Here is an 18784-nt window from a genome sequence, read left to right on the forward strand (position 1 = left end):
CAGAGGAGGTTTACTAGGCTGATACCGGAGTTGAGGGGGTTGAGCTATGAGGAGAGGCTGAATAAACTAGGCCTGTACTCGTTGGAGTTTAGAAGAATGAGGGGAGATCTCATTGAGACGTATAAGATGATGAATGGGATGGATAGGATAGAGGTGGAGAGACTCTTCCCGCTGAAAAAAGACAGTAGGACTAGGGGGCACAGCCTCAAGATAAAGGGGGGGCGGTTTAGAACAGAGTTGAGGAGGAACTTCTTCACTCAAAGGGTGGTGAATCTCTGGAATTCTCTGCCCGTTGAAGTGGTGGAGGCTGCCTCGCTAAATATTTTTAAGACGCGGGTTGATGGGTTTTTGATAAGAGAGGGGATTAAGGGTTATGGGGAGAGGGCGGGAAAGTGGAACTGAGCCACGACAGATCAGCCATGATCTTATTGAATGGCGGGGCAGGCTCGAAGGGCTAGATGGCCTACTCCTGCTCCTATTTCTTATGTTCTTATGAATAACTCAGCTCCTGACTCCCCAAATCCTGTCTACCATCTACAAGGCAGAAGTCAGCAGTGTAACAAAATACTCTCCACTTGCCTGGATGAGTGCAACTCCAACAATACTTGACACCATCCAGGACAAAGCAACTCACGTATTTGCTATTCTTTCCACAAACATTCAATTCCTCCACCTCTGACGAACAGTGCAGCCATGTATACCATCTACAAGATGCACTGCAGGAACTCACCAAGGCTCCTGAGGCAGCACCTTGCAATCCCATGACCACAATCATCTATAAGGACAAAAGCAGTAGATAGCTGGAAGCACCACCACCTGGAGGTTCCCCTTAGAAATATATCGCCATTCCTTCACTGTCACCAGGTCAAAATCCAGGAACTTCCTCCTTCACAGCACTGTAGACATACCTACACCACAAGGACGTCAGCAGTTCAAGAAGGCAGTTCATTACCATCTTCTCAAGGGCAACTAGGGATGGGCATTAAATGCTGGTCGAGCCTGCAACACCCACAACCCAAAAATGAATTTAAAAATAGTTGTCATACTCAAAGAAGTTTGAACTCATCAACATTCAGCTATGTTATAGATACAGAACATACTGTCCCAATTATTCATCCAATTCTATCATGGTACTGCTGAGTTAATTGCCTTGAACAAGTAATTTTAATCATCAAATATGATGGAGTGACAGGAAATTTTGAGAGTTTTTTTTCAAACTTACCTGACCCACAGGAAACTGGCTGGTCAGAAAATTGTAGGGAATCTGTAATTTGGGCTTTTTTCTACAAGGCGTGAGTTCTAGGAGACAATCAATCTGGTGAGGGAGGAGATAAGAGATCTGATGTGGGGAGCTTAGAAGGCTGACTGGAATGGAAAAAAAATCAGAGGCTGACTATTGGTGGTATGATTGGAGGACTGATTGTGGTGGGATTGTGATTGGCAGTCTCAGGCTACCTGATTGCGGAAGCTCCTCGGGCAGATACCTGCAACCAGCAGTTTCGTATACAGGCACTTATCTCCTGAATCTGTCAAGTCCTCTCCTGGGGACACCAGACAGATGGTAACTAAATTCCAAAAGTATAATTTTAAAAATGATGCGCGAGCTTAATTTTCAAGTTAAACCCCACCTCTTTGGAACAGGATGGTTGTCTGCCCACCTTTCAGAAATGGCCAGGTTTCAGTCAGGAAACAGGTTGGACTGAAAAAAGCTGATTTAAAAGTTCTACACAGAAAATGCTGTATCTCCAAACATTTCCCTGTTGTTCAGATATTTCCTTCACTTCAACAAATCCAAAATTCTGGGTTCTAGGGTAAGTACATCAAACTTGCTGGATTAAAAATCATGTACATTACTCCGTCTTTCATAGAGTTAACCAAGAAAAAAGATGAATTTCAAATGTGTTTTTCTTTTCATCAGTGAAACATCCTTTTTTTTGCAAAACATTAACATCTTATTGCCAATAAAAACATTTACCCAGTTTTTTGCAAGCTATCAAGATAAAGAGGGCTAGAAAGTGTATTTTGTGAGTAAACTGTAAATAGCAAATTTGAGAATTATGTTAATATATTAGTTAAAATTATGGCAGAGCCTGTTTTGAACTGAAGTGTCTAACCTTGACAGCCTGCTCAAAGTTGAGCACCTTACGATTAACCTGGTTTCCAATCATTCCTGCATCCATCTTTGGGTCCATCATTTCAATTGCAGACATTGCTTCAAATAGGCCAAACCTATGGAAAACATTCCATAAACACTCTGAATTACAATTTTGCACATCATTGCCATCAACAAATTCTATCATACTCTTTAATGTAGTAGAATGATCACCAATGGAATAGATTTCAGGAGATCTTAAAAACAGTTTAATAAGTGTTTTTTTTATTGTTGTGACTGGTATTATTAGTGAAATAAAGAAAGGCGTCTTCTTTACCCCCACCCCCGCAAGAATAATGATTAGCTCCAAGTAAAAAACAGGGCCAAAGTAATTAAATGATTTTTCTGTTCAATTAAAAATGCTGCCATACTTACAGTTTGTCATGTAGTAGTTCACCCAACTTAAGTTCTAAAGTAATACAAAGAGATTAAATTCAGTTTATTTCACTATAGGATACATATATTTTACAATAAAATGCAAAAATTCTCTCTTGCTGAAAATGCATTATGATGCATAATGTCATTCCAAATTTAACCACTAAAAATTATCAGATGGTCACACGGTGAAGCCTTCCATTGTTTGCTGGAGCAGACGAGTGAAGGAGCAGAGAGAGAGATAAGAAATTACCTGTTAAAAACCTGTTTAAATAAGTTTAAAGCACTTTGTACCTTGTAGAACTGTTTAAATCATTTAAAAGCATTTTTGCGGGCTTTTTGTATTTACCGCTTTAAGAATTCTGAGGGAGTGGTTAGAAGGGAGTTGTGGGCCAGCAAGCTTTAAATCAGCGCCAGGTTTAAAAGGAGGCCTGGTGTAGACAGCGGGCAGCGGAGGGAGGGGGAAGCAGAGTGAGCTACTAGGGCTTAGTATCAAAAGGGCTGGAGAGAAAAAGGGCCAGGTGAGTTCATGTGGAAATTTTCAATACTACTACAGTGAATAATGGAGGGGCATGTGATGTGTTGTTTCTGTATGATGTGGGAACTGGTGGACCCCAGGGTCCTTCCCAGTGACCATGTCTGCAGTAAGTGCAGGTTGCTGGAGGAACTCCAGCTCAAGGTAGACGAGCTGGCCTCTGAGCTAGACACTGAAGCTCATCAGGGGGAGAGAGGGTGCCATTGTCAATGGGGTACAAGTGACATCCACCCCCCCTAGACTGGCTAACTCTAAGGGTCAGGAACAAAAGGGGGCTGCTGAGAGGAGGAAGGGGGGTGGGGAGCGGATGTCTCAGTCTCTCAATGTGCATAACAGGTTTGAGGTTCTTGCTTCCAGTCTGGACGAGGACGAGTGAGGTGAGGTCGGTGAGCAAACTGCACATGGTACAGTGATGCAGCAGGACATAGGCAAAGAGAAGGTGAAAAGGAACGTAGTAGTGATTGGGGATAGTGGGGTGAAGGGTATTGACACTGTCCTTTGTCACAATGACAAAGTGCACAGAAGGGTGTGTTGTCTGCCTGGTGCTCGGGTCCGGGATGTCGCATCTGGGCTGCAGAGGAACTTGGAGTGGGAGGGTGAGAATCTGGTCGTTGTGGTACATGTGGGTGCCAACGACGTAGGCAAAATGCGAACTGAGGATCTGGGGAGGGAGTATGAAAAGCTGGGAATGGTATTAAAAGTAGAACCGACAAGATGGTTATCTCTGGGCTACTGCCTGAACCGAGTGCAGACGGGTGTAAGGAAGTGAATAGGTGGCTCAGGGATTGGTGTGGGAGGAATGGGTTTGAATTTATGGGGCATTGGCACCAGTATTGGGGTAGGTGGGACCTGTTCAGGCGGGATGGGGATGGTCTGAACCGTGCTGGGACCAGAGTGCTGGTGAATCGAGTAAAGAGGACTGTAGACAGGGCTTTAAAATAATTTGGGGGCGGGGGGGGAGGAGAGAGAGAGAGTGAGAGAGAGGGGGAGAGAGAGAGAGAGAGAGGAGAGGAGAGGAGGGGAGGGTAGGTGACATTACGGGGTCTAAAGTTAAGGAGAGGGTACAGGTAAGGGAAGGGGCCGAGGATGTCCCAATAATAGAGGGAGTAGGGGGCGTGAGTATGGTTGGTGGTGTTACGGCAAATAGGGTCCAGGTGAAGGCTGGGATGAAGGCGCTTTATCTGAATGCACAAAGCATTCGGAATAAAGTGGATGAGCTGGTGGCGCAGATCGGCACAAATGGATATGATCTGGTGGCCATGACAGAGACATGGCTGCAAGGTGACAGGGACTGGGAGCTGAATGTCCAGGGGTATCAAGTGTTTAGGAAGGATAGGTGGGAGGAAAAAGTGGGGGGGGGGCGTAGCTCTGCTGATTAAGGATAGCATCAGGGTGGTAGCAAGGGATGATATTGGAGCCAAGGAGCAGAAAGTGGAATCGTTGTGGGTAGAGATTAGGAACAGCAAAGGGAGGAAGACGCTGGTGGGTGTCGTCTATAGGCCCCCGAATAATGATCTGGAGGTGGGGCGGGCTGTTAACGCGCAAATAAGTGTGGCGTGCAGGAATGGGACGGCCGTAGTTATGGAGGATTTCAATCTACATATTGATTGGACGACCCATCTTGGACGCGGTGGGCTAGAGGAGGAGTTCTTGGAATGCTGCCGGGATAGTTTCCTCGAACAGTGTGTGTTGGAGCCGACGAGGGAGCGAGTTATCTTGGATCTGGTGTTATGTAATGAGGCGGGTAGAATCAGGGACCTTGCGGTGAAGGATCCTCTTGGGGAGAGTGATCATTGCATGCAGAGTTTCTGGTGCAGATGGAGGAGGAGAAAGTGGGTTCCCGGACACACGTCCTTTGTTTGAACAGAGGTGAGTACGGTAGGATGAGAGAAGAATTGGCGAATGTGGACTGGGGGAGCGCACTGGAAGGTAGGTCTGCTGAGGAGCAGTGGAGGATCTTTAAGGAGATCTTTCTTGGTGCTCAGCAGAAATTTATTCCGATGGTCAAAAAGGACCGTAGGAGGAGAGATAATAGGCCGTGGATAACGAAGGAGGTGAAGGAAAGTGTTAAATTAAAAGCGGAGGCGTTTAGAGTAGCTAAGAGTAGTGGGCGAGAAGAGGATTGGGACAGGTTTAAATGTCAACAAAGATTGACAAAGAAGTTGATAAAGAAGGGTAGGATAAACTATGAAGCTGGGCTAGCGCTTAATATAAAAAAGGATAGCAAGAGTTTTTATAAATATATAAAAAGGAAGAGGCTGGCTAGGGTGAACGTTGGTCCCTTAGAGGATGAGAAGGGGGACTTAGTGGTAGGCAATGGGGATATGGCTAAGGTCTTGAATAACTTTTTTGTTTCTGTCTTCACGGAGGAGGACGTGAATAATTTGCTGGGTGTTAGAGATGGAAAGGTGGTAGGACTGGAGGGTCTTAATGACATTACTGTTACTAGAGAGGCGGTGCTCGACAGACTGGAGGGGCTGATTGTGGACAAGTCCCCAGGACCGGATGGAATGCATCCGACGGTTCTGAAAGAAATGGCAGAGGTGATAGTGGATGCCTTGGTGGTTATTTTCCAGACGTCGCTGGATTCCAGGGAAGTGCTGGAAGATTGGAAAACGGCTAATGTTACGCCGTTGTTTAAGAAGGGTGCCAGGCAAACGGCAGGGAATTATAGGCCGGTTAGTTTAACGTCTGTTGTAGGTAAAATGTTAGAATCCGTCATCAAGGAGGAAATAGCGAGGCATCTTGAGGGGAATTGCTTGATAGAGCAGACGCAGCACGGTTTCGTTAAAGGGAAGTCGTGTCTGACAAATTTACTGGCGTTCTATGAGGATATGTCTAGGGCGGTGGATAGAGGAGAGCCGGTGGATGTGGTCTTTCTTGATTTTCAGAAGGCATTTGACAAGGTACCTCACAAGAGGTTATTGCAGAAGGTCAGGGGACATGGAGTTGGGGGTAGGGCGTTAGCGTGGATAGAGGATTGGTTGTCAAATAGGAGGCAGAGAGTGGGGGTCAATGGGTGCTATTCGGATTGGCGGTTGGTGACTAGTGGAGTGCCCCAGGGGTCGGTGCTGGGGCCTCAGCTATTTACCATTTATATAGATGATCTGGAGGAGGGAACCGAGTGCAGGGTGTCGAAATTTGCTAATGACACCAAGATTGGTGGAACGGCAAATTATGCGGAGGGTGTGGAGAGTCTACAGAAGGATCTAGATAGGCTGGGAGAATGGGCCAGGAACTGGCAAATGGAATTTAATGTTGGCAAGTGCAAGGTGGTCCACTTTGGTAGGAATAATGGTAGGAAGGATTATTACTTACGTGGCGAAAAACTGCAGCAGGCGACGGTGCAGAGGGACCTTGGGGTCCTTGTGCATGAGTCGCAAAAACCCAGCTTGCAGGTGCAGCAGGTGGTCAGGAAGGTGAATGGGGTGCTGGCCTTCATAGCGAGGGGGATTGAATATAAAAGTAGGGAGGTCTTGCTGCGGCTGTATAGGGCATTGGTGAGGCCGCAGCTGGAGTACTGTGTGCAGTTTTGGGCGCCGTACTTACGCAAGGATATTTTGGCCTTGGAGGGAGTGCAAAGGAGGTTTACTAGGCTGATGCCAGAGTTGAGGGGGTTGAGCTATGAGGAGAGGCTGAATAAACTAGGCTTGTACTTGTTAGATTTTAGAAGAATGAGGGGAGATCTCATTGAGACGTATAAGATGATGAATGGGATGGATAGGATAGAGGTGGAGAGACTCTTCCCGCTCAGAAAGGATAGTAGGACTAGGGGGCACAGCCTCAAGATAAAGGGGGGGCGGTTTAGAACGGAGTTGAGGAGGAACTTCTTCACTCAAAGGGTGGTGAATCTCTGGAATTCTCTGCCCGTTGAAGTGGTGGAGGCTACCTCGCTAAGTATTTTTAAGACGCAGGTTGATGGGTTTTTGACAAGAGAGGGGATTAAGGGTCATGGGGAGAGGGCGGGAATGTGGAACTGAGCCATGATCTTCTTGAATGGCGGGGCAGGCTCGAAGGGCTAGATGGCCTACTTCTGCTCCCATTTCTTATGTTCTTAAACTGGTATTTCTCTGCACTAATGGCACTATTATGAGTAAACACAGTCTGAATCTAGAATCAGGGCCACACTTGACACCAGAATGAAGACACCTATTGGATAGTTTCTCAATCCAGTTTAAAACCAGTTCAAGCCTTAATTCTAGACTTACAATATACAGGTTTAGCATTGCTGAAACAACTTTGGATGACACTAAACTTGTGTAAATGCATATCAAGTGCAATGTGTACTTGTTAAAGGTTATAGCTTGACATTTTACTACAGAGACCGCAAGTGAGATAAAACTGCTGATGCAATCAAGCCAATATTTAAACTTTGAACATAAAACGCTTTAAATATCAAATCTTTACAATCGTTTTTTTTTCTATTTTAAACAAGAAATCCTCTTAAATGTAAGGGATGTCACTCAGTGTTAACATGAAATACTCCAAAATCAGGTACATGGCTAGGTCCAGATAATAGGTCCTCTATTCTTCTCTAACATCAAGGCTAATGCACTGGAGAATATATTCACCGAGTGACACTGCAAACCTGTTCCCATTTGTCACGAGGAATTGTGCTCACAGTGCATAACTCATTTCATATAGCATCCCAGCAGACGATAAGAGAATAAAACTTTCAATTAGTTTAAGATAATCCAGATGTCAAGATGTAAGGTGCAATATGCTCACACAATTAAGTCAATTTAGAAATATTCAACTACATTTATTTCAGAGCTTTAAATAGCTAAGACTTCCCTCTTCCCATTCTCAACATCCTGCTTATACAATTGTAAGGCCACTCAATTCAAGGCCTCATTACAACCTTGGTCCAAACATGACAAAAGAGGTAAGGTGAAAGAGATTCCCTTTCACACCAAGGCAGCATTTGACCAAGAAAGGCACCAAGAAGCCATTGTAAAACCGAAGTCAATGGGAAACAGGGAAAAACTCTCTCAACAGGTTGGGTCATACCCAGAACAAAATAATATGGTCGTGGTTATTGGAGGCCAAACAGCTGAGTCCCAAGACATCACTGCAGGAGTTCCATAGGGTAGTGATCTAGGCCCAACCATTATTAGTTGCTTCAATAATGACCTCTCCTTCGACATTAGGTCAGAAGTGGGTATGTTTGTTGATGGTTCCACAAGCGTTTACTAGTTATCAAAACTCCCCAGATACTGAAACAGTCTGTGTCCCCATGCTGCAAGACCTGGCTAAGATCCTTGCTGAAAAGTCACAAATAACATCTGCATCAAGCAATGGCAGACAATATGAGAGCTAACCAACATCTGTTGATGTTCAGTTACATTTCTTTGCCGAATTTTCACTGTCAACAACTTAAGAGTTATCGTTGACCAGAAACATAAATGGGCCAGGCACATGAATACAGTGGCTATGAGAGCAAATCAGATGTTGAAAATTCTGTGGTGAGGAACATACCTCCTGACTTTACAAAGCCTTGTTCACAATCTGTAAGGCACAATTCAGCCATGTGACGGAATAATCACCATTTTCTTGGACGAATGCAGCTCCAACAACATTCAAGAAGTTCAACACCATCCAAAGCAAAGCAGCCGTATTGATTGGTATCTCATCCACCACCAACAACATGCACTTTCTCCATGAGTACACATACCAGCAGTGTGTACCATCAAAAGGTGTGCTACAGAAACTCGCTACAACTTCTCTGACATCTTCCTTCAAACCTATTAGGTCTACACCTCGAAGGAAAAGTGCAGCAGATGCATGGGAACACCACCACTTGCAAATTCCCCTTCAAGGCACATATCCTCCTTACTGGGAACTATTGGTGACCTTCACTGTTGCTGAATCAAAATCCCTTCCTAACAGCATTTTGGGTTTACCTATGCTACATGGACTACAGCAGTTTAAGAAAGTGGCTCACCAGCATGCTGCTGGTGAGCCACCTTCCAGCCAGTAATGCTTCACATCTCAAGAACAATTAATAAAAAATAAAACTAAGAGCTTCTGGTCAGACAAAAAGAGAGGACGAGATAGAAGCAGTAAACTGGCAGAACATATTCTGGGGAAGGGAAAAGGTAGATTGAAAGAAATGTTCATTTATCTGCTGTCGTAAAAGCTGCTTACGATATCAATGGATTTACCTTTACAGCAATCTTTGAATTCCTTAGTAATGTCTACCCAGTTAACATTACTTTTTTCCATTTTTTCTGAGATGCCAAGCCCCCAGCCAACATCGTCTTCATCCAAAGATGCTTTTGTGACCATGGTAACTATGGAAATCAAATTGTACAAGAAAGTTAGACATTAGTAAACAGGGTATTGTTTTCATTTCCTACTGTTTACAACACTCTGTACAAATTGAAGATTTGACTTCCCTGTTTCATCACTAGTGGTGTGACTTTCAAACTTTTAATGAGACCACCAGAGGCAGTGTCAATTACCAAGGAAACAATACTGCCATTGTATTAGTTACAGCAAATAATATTTTAATAAAATAGCAGATACGAATACATACAATACACAAGTCTTTTGCTTGGCAGACAGAAATCTGATAATCAGGAACCTGTTGAGCCTGTTTGATAACCTTTGTCAATAGCAAGCACTGTTATCTACTTTCTTAGATTTTCCTTGTTTTATAGATATACCATGAACAATATTAAACTGTTATCATCTTGTGCACTGAACAAGTATTATGATCTCAGTAGAGACCAACAACTTAAAGAAATCTGAAATCCTAGTTATTTACTAAAAAAAAGTCACAAGGTTCCAGCTGAAAACAGAAAAAATTTTACTATAAAGTAGTCACACAAAGCAACACACAGAATCAACTTCTAAATCAATTCGGTGGCAAATTGAGTCTGGTTACAAACTATAAATTACACATTAAATAGTAGATACAACTAGAACAGAGCTTAAGAATTGGCTTAGCAGTCCATTCAACTTGTAGCTCAATCTCAGTCAGAAAAGTCCTTCAAAACTCAGTCTTCCTCATAAAAAAGAGTTTTTCTCCTTCTAGGATTTAGTCTGATCTTCAGCTGAGAGCAGTGCACAACCAACCCGAGTTCTACAGGCACGGTTTTAAGAACATAAGAAATAGGAGCAGGAGTAGGCCATCCAGCCCTTCGAGCCTGCCCCGCCATTCAATAAGATCATGGCTGATCTGTCGCTGCTCAGTTCCACTTTCCCGCCCTCTCCCCATAACCCTTAATCCCCTCTCTTATCAAAAACCCATCAACCCGCGTCTTAAAAATATTTAGCGAGGCAGCCTCCACCACTTCAACGGGCAGAGAATTCCAGAGATTCACCACCCTTTGAGTGAAGAAGTTCCTCCTCAACTCCATTCTAAACCGCCCCCCTTTTATCTTGAAGCTGTGCCCCCTAGTCCTACTGTCTTTTTTGAGCGGGAAGAGTCTCTCCACCTCTATCCTATCCATCCCATTCATCATCTTATACGTCTCAATGAGATCTCCCCTCATTCTTCTAAACTCTAACGAGTACAAGCCTAGTTTATTCAGCCTCTCCCCATAGCTCAACCCCCTCAACTCCGGCATCAGCCTAGTAAACCTCCTTTGCACTCCCTCCAGGGCCAAAATATCTTTGCGCAGGTGCGGTGCCCAAAACTGCACACAGTACTCCAGCTGCGGCCTCACCAATGCCCTATACAGCTGCAGCAAGACCTCCCTACTTTTATATTCAATCCCCCTCGTTATGAAGGCCAGCATCCCATTCGCCTTCCTGACCACCTGCTGCACCTGCAAGCTGGGTTTTTGCGACTCATGCACAAGGACCCCAAGGTCCCTCTGCACCGTCGCCTGCTGCAGTTTTTCGCCCCGTAAGTAATAGTCCTTCCTACCATTCTTCCTACCAAAGTGGACCACCTCACACTTGCCAACATTAAATTCCATTTGCCATTTCCTGGCCCATTTGCCCAGCCTATCTAGATCCTTCTGCAGACTCTCCACACCCTCCGCACAATTTGCCGTTCCCCCAATCTTGGTGTCATCAGCAAATTTCGACACCCTACACTCGGTTCCCTCCTCCAGATCATCTATATAAATGGTAAAAAGCTGAGGTTTTCACCAAAAATGGCACACATTTTACAGCTTGCTCAACTCGGTTTGAATGGTATAAGTTAACCAACTTTGCTTTATATGTTTTAACCAGGTTCAGTCTCTCTAGAGGTTTTGGCTAACAAATGTAGTTTTAGTTTCCATTTCCCTAGAAACTAGGAGGGTCAGTTCCCCATTTTCAACTGGGATCTGAATCAAAAAAGATGAAATTTGAAACCCTAGCTTCCACCATACAAGCAGCCAATGTAAAATGAGCAGGGAACTGCAGTTGGTTGACAATGTTCTTTCTTTATTGAAACTTAGCTTTAAATCCAGCTCTGGCTGATCGAATGGAAGTCTGTTTTCTCTGCTAATGGTAAGAATGCAAGCGGACCTATTTTCAGCTTTCTTAATACAGTTGCTGGTAAGTGTGGGCCCATAATACAAAATCTACAAAATTAACATTGAGCTAGCAATTTCATTCAGAGAAGTCACAAAAGCCACAATGATGGGAGGTGCAGGAAATAGAAATGGCGGATAAGGAGTGTTCACTACAAATTGGGCCAATGGAACTTGTTGGAGCAGGTTTATTACTCCCCTTTCTCTGTGATGGTCACTATTTTAGCACTATATTCTCCTGGAAAGAAAATTAAAAATCATGGGGTTCCTCAATATAATTTGCGTAAATCCATTTTCCATTGTGATACTGATCCTTAAATATCAGTAAGGTCCAAGACTTAATTCCTTGCCCATGTTGAGTTGGTGGTATCAGCTCAAACTGTAGTAGCAATATTTGGTTTCAGTCCTCCTGGGCTGGAGAGATGCTGAGGGAAAATTAGCTTGCGTTCCTACTTTGATCAAAACCCAGTGAAAATTGTTTGAATGTGTACAGTAGATGTTAGGTGAAGACAGGGTCAGGTTTAGCTCTCTCCTCTTGAGCAAAGAGGTTGTAAATGCTCACTTCATAGATTCAAACATTTTAGTATGTAGTTGTGTGAAATATCAGACGGTGCCAATGACCAGTAATATTCCAAGCATAAATCAATAGTTTTGAGGAAAAAGGAAGCAAGATTGGAATTATATAAACATAAAATTACATGAAGTTGTGTGAAATATCAGAGGGTGCCAATGACCAGTATATTCCAAGCATAAATCAATAGTTTTGAGGAAAAAGGAAGCAAGATTGGAATTATATAAACATGAAATTACTTTAAAAGAAAATAACTCATGACTGTTACTTCTACACTTTAAAGGTTGTATTCTTCATTGACAATGAATTCACAAACTTATTTGCTTTAAGTAATTTCACTTACTGGTATTCTGGTGCATCTAGATTCACTAATATAGACAAAGACAAGTAAGGTCATATTATGTTATAGCGTACAAGTGGCTTCATTCAAAATGACACTGACTATTTTTACGGCCATTCTCATTCAATCAATACCTTGTATAATTAGAATTTGTACTCATATTTAGAACTAATTTATGGATGTGTGAATCTTAAGTGCCCAATTCTTATTCTTAACAATATTCTTATTGTTGTGATTGAACAAATTACATTACACAATAGTTACAAGCCCATCTTAAATGAACCTATATCCTTTTAAACATTTACACAAAGCATCATCAAATAGTGCCAAGAGACAATTCATATAGGCTTCAGTTGTATATATACTTAGCTTTAATACCGTACAAATTTTCAGTTGAGATATTGTATAAAGATTCACAACTTAACAAATTCCACCTGCAGTAACTAATTCAGGTGTAATATCAGTGGCATGGTAGGGTCAGTCAAAAAAAAGATGGATTAACAATCTATAATATACTAATGATACTGTGAGACTACTGTAAGCAATTCTGGTCAGACTGCCTTCATAGGGCGCAATGTTATGAAGTAATTTTATGGAATACATATTGAATTTTACAAAGCTTACAAACCGATTAAAACCACCTGGAAAAATATGACATCATATCACCAACACTACAGACAGCAACTGCATTATGACCTTAGTTGAATAACGATAAAGTTTAAAAAAGTGCTCAGATAGCTTCTCTAACACTCTTTATAATTTTGATATCAGAACAGCCCATACTATTATTCTAACAATGAAAATTTTACCCTTAGTGGAAGACTTGCAAATAGAGCTGATTCATGCAGGTGAAACATGGTGCGGTTGAACTGGAACAAGCAGTAGCTGGGATGGTCTATGTCTGGTAAAAAGCTTCATGCTGTTTTCATTTTGGGCAACCATCTCATCCAATTGTTTAGCTTTTTCTTTGTCAGACAAGTTCTTATATTTGGTTGCCTGTACGCTCTCGAAGTGTAGCATTTTGATCAATGATCTGGTATAGTGAACTGATAATGCAAATAGTTTAGATCTCTGGTTACTTCAATGTGAAACCTTTAATCCGTGGTTAATTCTTGTGAAATCTTTAACCCTGTAATGAAAAATTTCCCTCTATTTTCCTTCAGTGATTCAAGATTTTTGACTGCATCCTATCAGCGGTGGGCTCGAGGAGGAGTTCTTGGAATGCTGCCGGGATAGTTTCCTTGAACAGTGTGTGTTGGAGCCGACGAGGGAGCGAGTTATCTTGGATCTGGTGCTATGTAATGAGGCGGGTAGAATTAGGGACCTTGCGGTGAAGGATCCTCTTGGGGAGAGTGATCATTGTATGGTGGAGTTTCTGGTGCAGATGGAGGAGGAGAAAGTGGGTTCCCGGACACACGTCCTTTGTTTGAACAGAGGCGAGTACGGTAGGATGAGAGAAGAATTGGCAAATGTGGACTGGGGGAGTGCGTTGGAAGGTAGGTCTGCTGAGGAGCAGTGGAGGATCTTTAAGGAGATCTTTCTTGGTGCTCAGCAGAAATTTATTCCGATGGTCAAAAAGGACCGTAGGAGGAGAGGTAATAAGCCGTGGATAACGAAGGAGGTGAAGGAAAGTGTTAAATTAAAAGCGGAGGCGTTTAGAGTAGCTAAGAGTAGTGGGCGAGAAGAGGATTGGGAGAGGTTTAAATGTCAACAAAGATTGACAAAGAAGTTGATAAAGAAGGGTAGGATAAACTATGAAGCTGGGCTAGCGCTTAATATAAAAAAGGATAGCAAGAGTTTTTATAAATATATAAAAAGGAAGAGGCTGGCTAGGGTGAACGTTGGACCCTCAGAGGATGAGAAGGGGGACTTAGTGGTAGGGGATGGGGAAATGGCTGAGGTCTTGAATAACTTTTTTGTTTCGGTCTTCACGGAGGAGGACGTGAATAATTTGCTGGGTGTTAGAGATGGAAAGGTGGTAGGACTGGAGGGTCTCAATGACATTATTGTTACTAGAGAGGTGGTGCTCGACAGACTGGAGGGACTGATTGTGGACAAGTCCCCAGGACCGGATGGAATGCATCCGAGGGTTCTGAACGAAATGGCGGAGGTGGTAGTGGATGCCTTGGTGGTTATTTTCCAAATGTCGCTGGAGTCCGGGGAAGTGCCGGAAGATTGGAAAACGGCTAATGTTACGCCGTTGTTTAAGAAGGATGCCAGGCAAAAGGCAGGGAATTATAGGCCAGTTCGTTTAACGTCTGTTGTAGGTAAAATGTTAGAATCCGTCATCAAGGAGGAAATAGCGAGGCATCTTGAGGGGAATTGCTTGATAGAGCAGACGCAGCACGGTTTCATTAAGGGGAAGTCGTGTCTGACAAATTTACTGGAGTTCTATGAGGATGTGTCTAGGGCGGTGGATAGAGGAGAGCCGGTGGATGTGGTCTTTCTTGATTTTCAGAACGCGTTCAACGAGGTACCTCACAAGAGGTTATTGCAGAAGGTCAGGGGACATGGAGTTGGGGGTAGGGTGTTAGCATGGATAGAGGATTGGTTGTCAAATAGGAGGCAGAGAGTGGGGGTCAATGGGTGCTATTCGGATTGGCGGTTGGTGACTAGTGGAGTGCCCCAGGGGTTGGTGCTGGGGCCTCAGCTATTTACCATTTATATAGAACATAGAACACTACAGCACAAACAGGCCCTTTGGCCCACGAGTTGCGCCGATCACATCAACACCTATCTATAACCCCCAATCCCATAAAACCCCATATACTCATCCAGAAGTCTTTTAAAAGACCCCAGCGAGTTCGCCTCCACCACCACTGACGGCAGCCGATTCCATTCACTCACCACCCTCTGAGTGAAAAACTTACCCCTAACATCACTTCTGTACTTTCCTCCCCGCACCTTAAACCTGTGTCCTCTCGTAGCGACCATTTCAACCCGGGGAAATAGCCTCTGAGAATCCACCCTATCTATTCCTCTTAACATTTTATAAACCTCTATCAGGTCGCCTCTCAACCTACGTCTCTCCAGGGAAAAGAGACACAGTTCCCTCAACCTAACTTCATAAGGCATGCCTCCCAGTCCAGGCAACATCCTTGTAAATCTCCTCTGTACCCTTTCAATAGCTTCTACGTCTTTCCTATAGTGAGGCGACCAGAACTGCGCACAGTACTCCAAATGAGGCCTGACAAGGGTCTTATAAAGTTGCAGCATTACCTCCTGACTCCTAAACTCAATCCCTCGATTTATGAAGGCCAGTACACCATACGCCTTCTTGACCACCTCTTCCACCTGCGAGGCCGATTTAAGAGTCTGGATTTAAGAGTCTAAGATGATCTGGAGGAGGGAACCGAGTGTATGGTGTCGAAATTTGCTGATGACACCAAGATTGGTGGAACGGCAAATTGTGCGGAGGGTGTGGAGAGTCTACAGAAGGATCTAGATAGGCTGGGCGAATGGGCCAGGAACTGGCAAATGGAATTTAATGTTGGCAAGTGCAAGGTGGTCCACTTTGGTAGGAATAATGGTAGGAAGGATTATTACTTACGTGGCGAAAAACTGCAGCAGGCGACGGTGCAGACGGACCTCGGGGTCCTTGTGCATGAGTCGCAAAAACCCAGCTTGCAGGTGCAGCAGGTGGTCAGGAAGGCGAATGGGATGCTGGCCTTCATAGCGAGGGGGATTGAATATAAAAGTAGGGAGGTCTTGCTGCAGCTGTATAGGGCATTGGTGAGGCCGCAGCTGGAGTACTGTGTGCAGTTTTGGGCGCCGTACTTACGCAAGGATATTTTGGCCTTGGAGGGAGTGCAGAGGAGGTTTACTAGGCTGATGCCGGAGTTGAGGGGGTTGAGCTATGAGGAGAGGCTGAATAAACTAGGCTTGTACTTGTTCGAGTTTAGAAGAATGAGGGGAGATCTCATTGAGACGTTTAAGATGATGAATGGGATGAATAGGATAGAGGTGGAGAGACTCTTCCCGCTCAAAGGACAGTAGGACTAGGGGGCACAGCCTCAAGATAAAGGGGGGGCGGTTTAGAACGGAGTTGAGGAGGAACTTCTTCACTCAAAGGGTGGTGAATCTCTGGAATTCTCTGCCCATTGAAGTGGTGGAGGCTGCCTCGCTAAATATATTTAAGATGCGGGTTGATGGGTTTTTGATAAGAGAGGGGATTAAGGGTTATGGGGAGAGGGCGGGAATGTGGAACTGAGCCACGACAGATCAGCCATGATCTTGCTGAATGGCGGGGCAGGCTCAAAGGGCTAGATGGCCTACTCCTGCTCCTATTTCTTATGTTCTTATGTGTTCCCTAACTATTCAGCAGAAAAATCTCAAGGACAGTTACGTTTCCATAAAATTAATCATGTCATTCATGGGATTCATGACATCTATGGAAAACGTAAAATCAGCCAGCTGGTTCATGTCACTCAATTGAGGAAAATCCACATCTTTTCCTTTCATTTGCAAAAACAAACTAATCTCTGAAATTTCTCCGATACAACTTGTTACATTTTGTTTGATAGTGAAACTTTTTCAAAGTGAATTCAGTTGTGTGGGTACAATTGCAATAGAGTCAACCAAACATTCCTTGATGAAATCTCCCTTGGGGAACGTATTTCTGTTTTTGGCCATTTTATGCACTGTGTTGGAGCTCTCTTTGGTAATTCCATCTTGTGGTGTACATTTCTTCACCCAGAGAGTGGTGAATCTGTGGAATTCATTACCACAGAAAGTAGTAGAGGCCAAAACATTGTGTGATTTCAAGAAGAAATTATATATAGCTCTTGAGGCTGAAGGAATCAAGGGATATGGGGGGGGGGGGGGGGGGAGGTAGGCAGAGCAGGCTCAAAAGGCTGAATGGCGTTTTATTTTCTATGTCTGGTAAAAAGCTTCATGCTGTTTTCATTTTAGGCAACCATCTCATGCAATTGTTTAGCTTTTTCTTTGTCAGACAAATTCTTATATTTGGTTGCCTGTATGCTCTCGAAGTGTCAGTTAAAGTTGTATCCTTTGAATATGGTGACACATTTCTTTGCAAATTAAGTACACAGCTTTCTACGCTACATCTGTAAAGAAATATTTTGAAGTCCACTCCGTGTTAAACACTTGGCATTCAGCACCTCCTTTTCTCAATCACTTCTCAGCCTTTTGGCTAAGATCAAGTGTAGTATTGACGTGCTGTGCTTGGTTGAAGTCATTAGGTTATATTTTACCTTCATTTGAAGCAATTTTTTAAAGCGGCATTTCAGCCTTTTGGCTAATAAGAACATAAGAACCAGGAGGAGTAGGCCATCTAGCCCTTTGAGCCTGCCCTGCCATTCAATAAGATCATGTCTGATCTGAAGTGGATCAGTTCCACTTTCCCGCTTTCTCCCCATAACCCTTAATTCCTGTCTATCAAAAACCTATCTACCCGTGACTTAAATATATTTAGCGAGGTAGCCTCCACCACTTCAACGGGCAGAGAATTCCAGAGATTCAGCACCCTTTGGGTGAAGAAGTTCCTCCTCAACTCTGATCTAAACTGCACCCTCCCTTATCTTGAGGCTGTGCCCTCTAGACCTGCTATCCTTTCTAAGCAGGAAGGATCTCTCTACCTCTACCCTATCCATCCCCTTCATTATCTTATACGTTTCTATAAGATCCCCCCTCATCCTTCTAAACTCCAACGAGTACAGACCTAATCTATTTAGTCTCTCTTCACTGGCCAACCCCCTCATCTCCGGTATCAGCCTAGTGAACCTCCTCTGCACTCCCTCCAAGGCCAATATTTCCTTCCGCAAGTGCGGTGACCAAAACAGCACACAGTACTCCAGCTGCGGCCTCACCAGTACCCTGTACAGTTGCAGCAAGACCTCCCTACTTTTATATTCTATCCCCCTCGCTACAAAGGCCAACATTCCATTTGCCTTCTTGATCACCTGCTGCACCTGCAGACTGGGTTTTTGCGACTCGTGCACAAGGACCCCCAGGTCCCTCTGCACCGTAGCATGCTGCAGCTTTTCACCTTTTAAATAATAATCCCCTCCTACTATTATTTCTGCCAAAGTGGATAACCTCACACTTCCAAACATTATACTCCATCTGCCAGGTCCTCGCCCACTCGCTCAGCCTATCCAGATCTCTCTTCAGACTTTCCACACCCTCCACGCAATTTGTTTTTCCACTCATCTTCGTGTCATCAGCAAATTTCGTCACCCTAACTCAGCCCCCTCCTCCAGATCATCTATATAAATGGTAAACAGTTGAGGCCCCAGCACTGATCCCTGCAGTACTCCACTAGTCACCAAGCGCCAACCAGAATAGCACCCATTGATACCAACTCTCTGCTTCCTATTAG

The 18784-nt window shown here is 43.9% G+C and overlaps 1 protein-coding gene and 1 pseudogene across 1 annotated transcript in view; one reads left to right on the forward strand and one right to left on the reverse strand.

Annotated features, from left to right (window-relative positions):
- The window catches only part of naa35 (N-alpha-acetyltransferase 35, NatC auxiliary subunit), an 88585-nt gene that overhangs the window by 66306 nt on the left and 3495 nt on the right, over window positions 1-18784 (reverse strand). Inside the window, exons 2-4 of the mRNA XM_080188825.1 lie at window positions 9227-9355; window positions 2528-2561; window positions 2115-2229 (exon numbers count right to left, since the gene is read on the reverse strand). Of these exons, the coding sequence (XP_080044951.1) occupies window positions 2115-2229; window positions 2528-2561; window positions 9227-9350 (273 nt within the window). The 5' untranslated portion in view covers window positions 9351-9355. The remainder of the gene's footprint in view (window positions 1-2114; window positions 2230-2527; window positions 2562-9226; window positions 9356-18784) is intronic.
- LOC145343634 (U2 spliceosomal RNA) lies at window positions 17577-17718 on the forward strand (annotated as a pseudogene).

The sequence above is a fragment of the Carcharhinus amblyrhynchos genome, chromosome 5 (assembly GCF_965287045.1).
Source record: "Carcharhinus amblyrhynchos chromosome 5, sCarAmb.v2.hapA, whole genome shotgun sequence".
In the NCBI taxonomy this organism is placed as follows: Eukaryota; Metazoa; Chordata; class Chondrichthyes; order Carcharhiniformes; family Carcharhinidae; genus Carcharhinus; species Carcharhinus amblyrhynchos.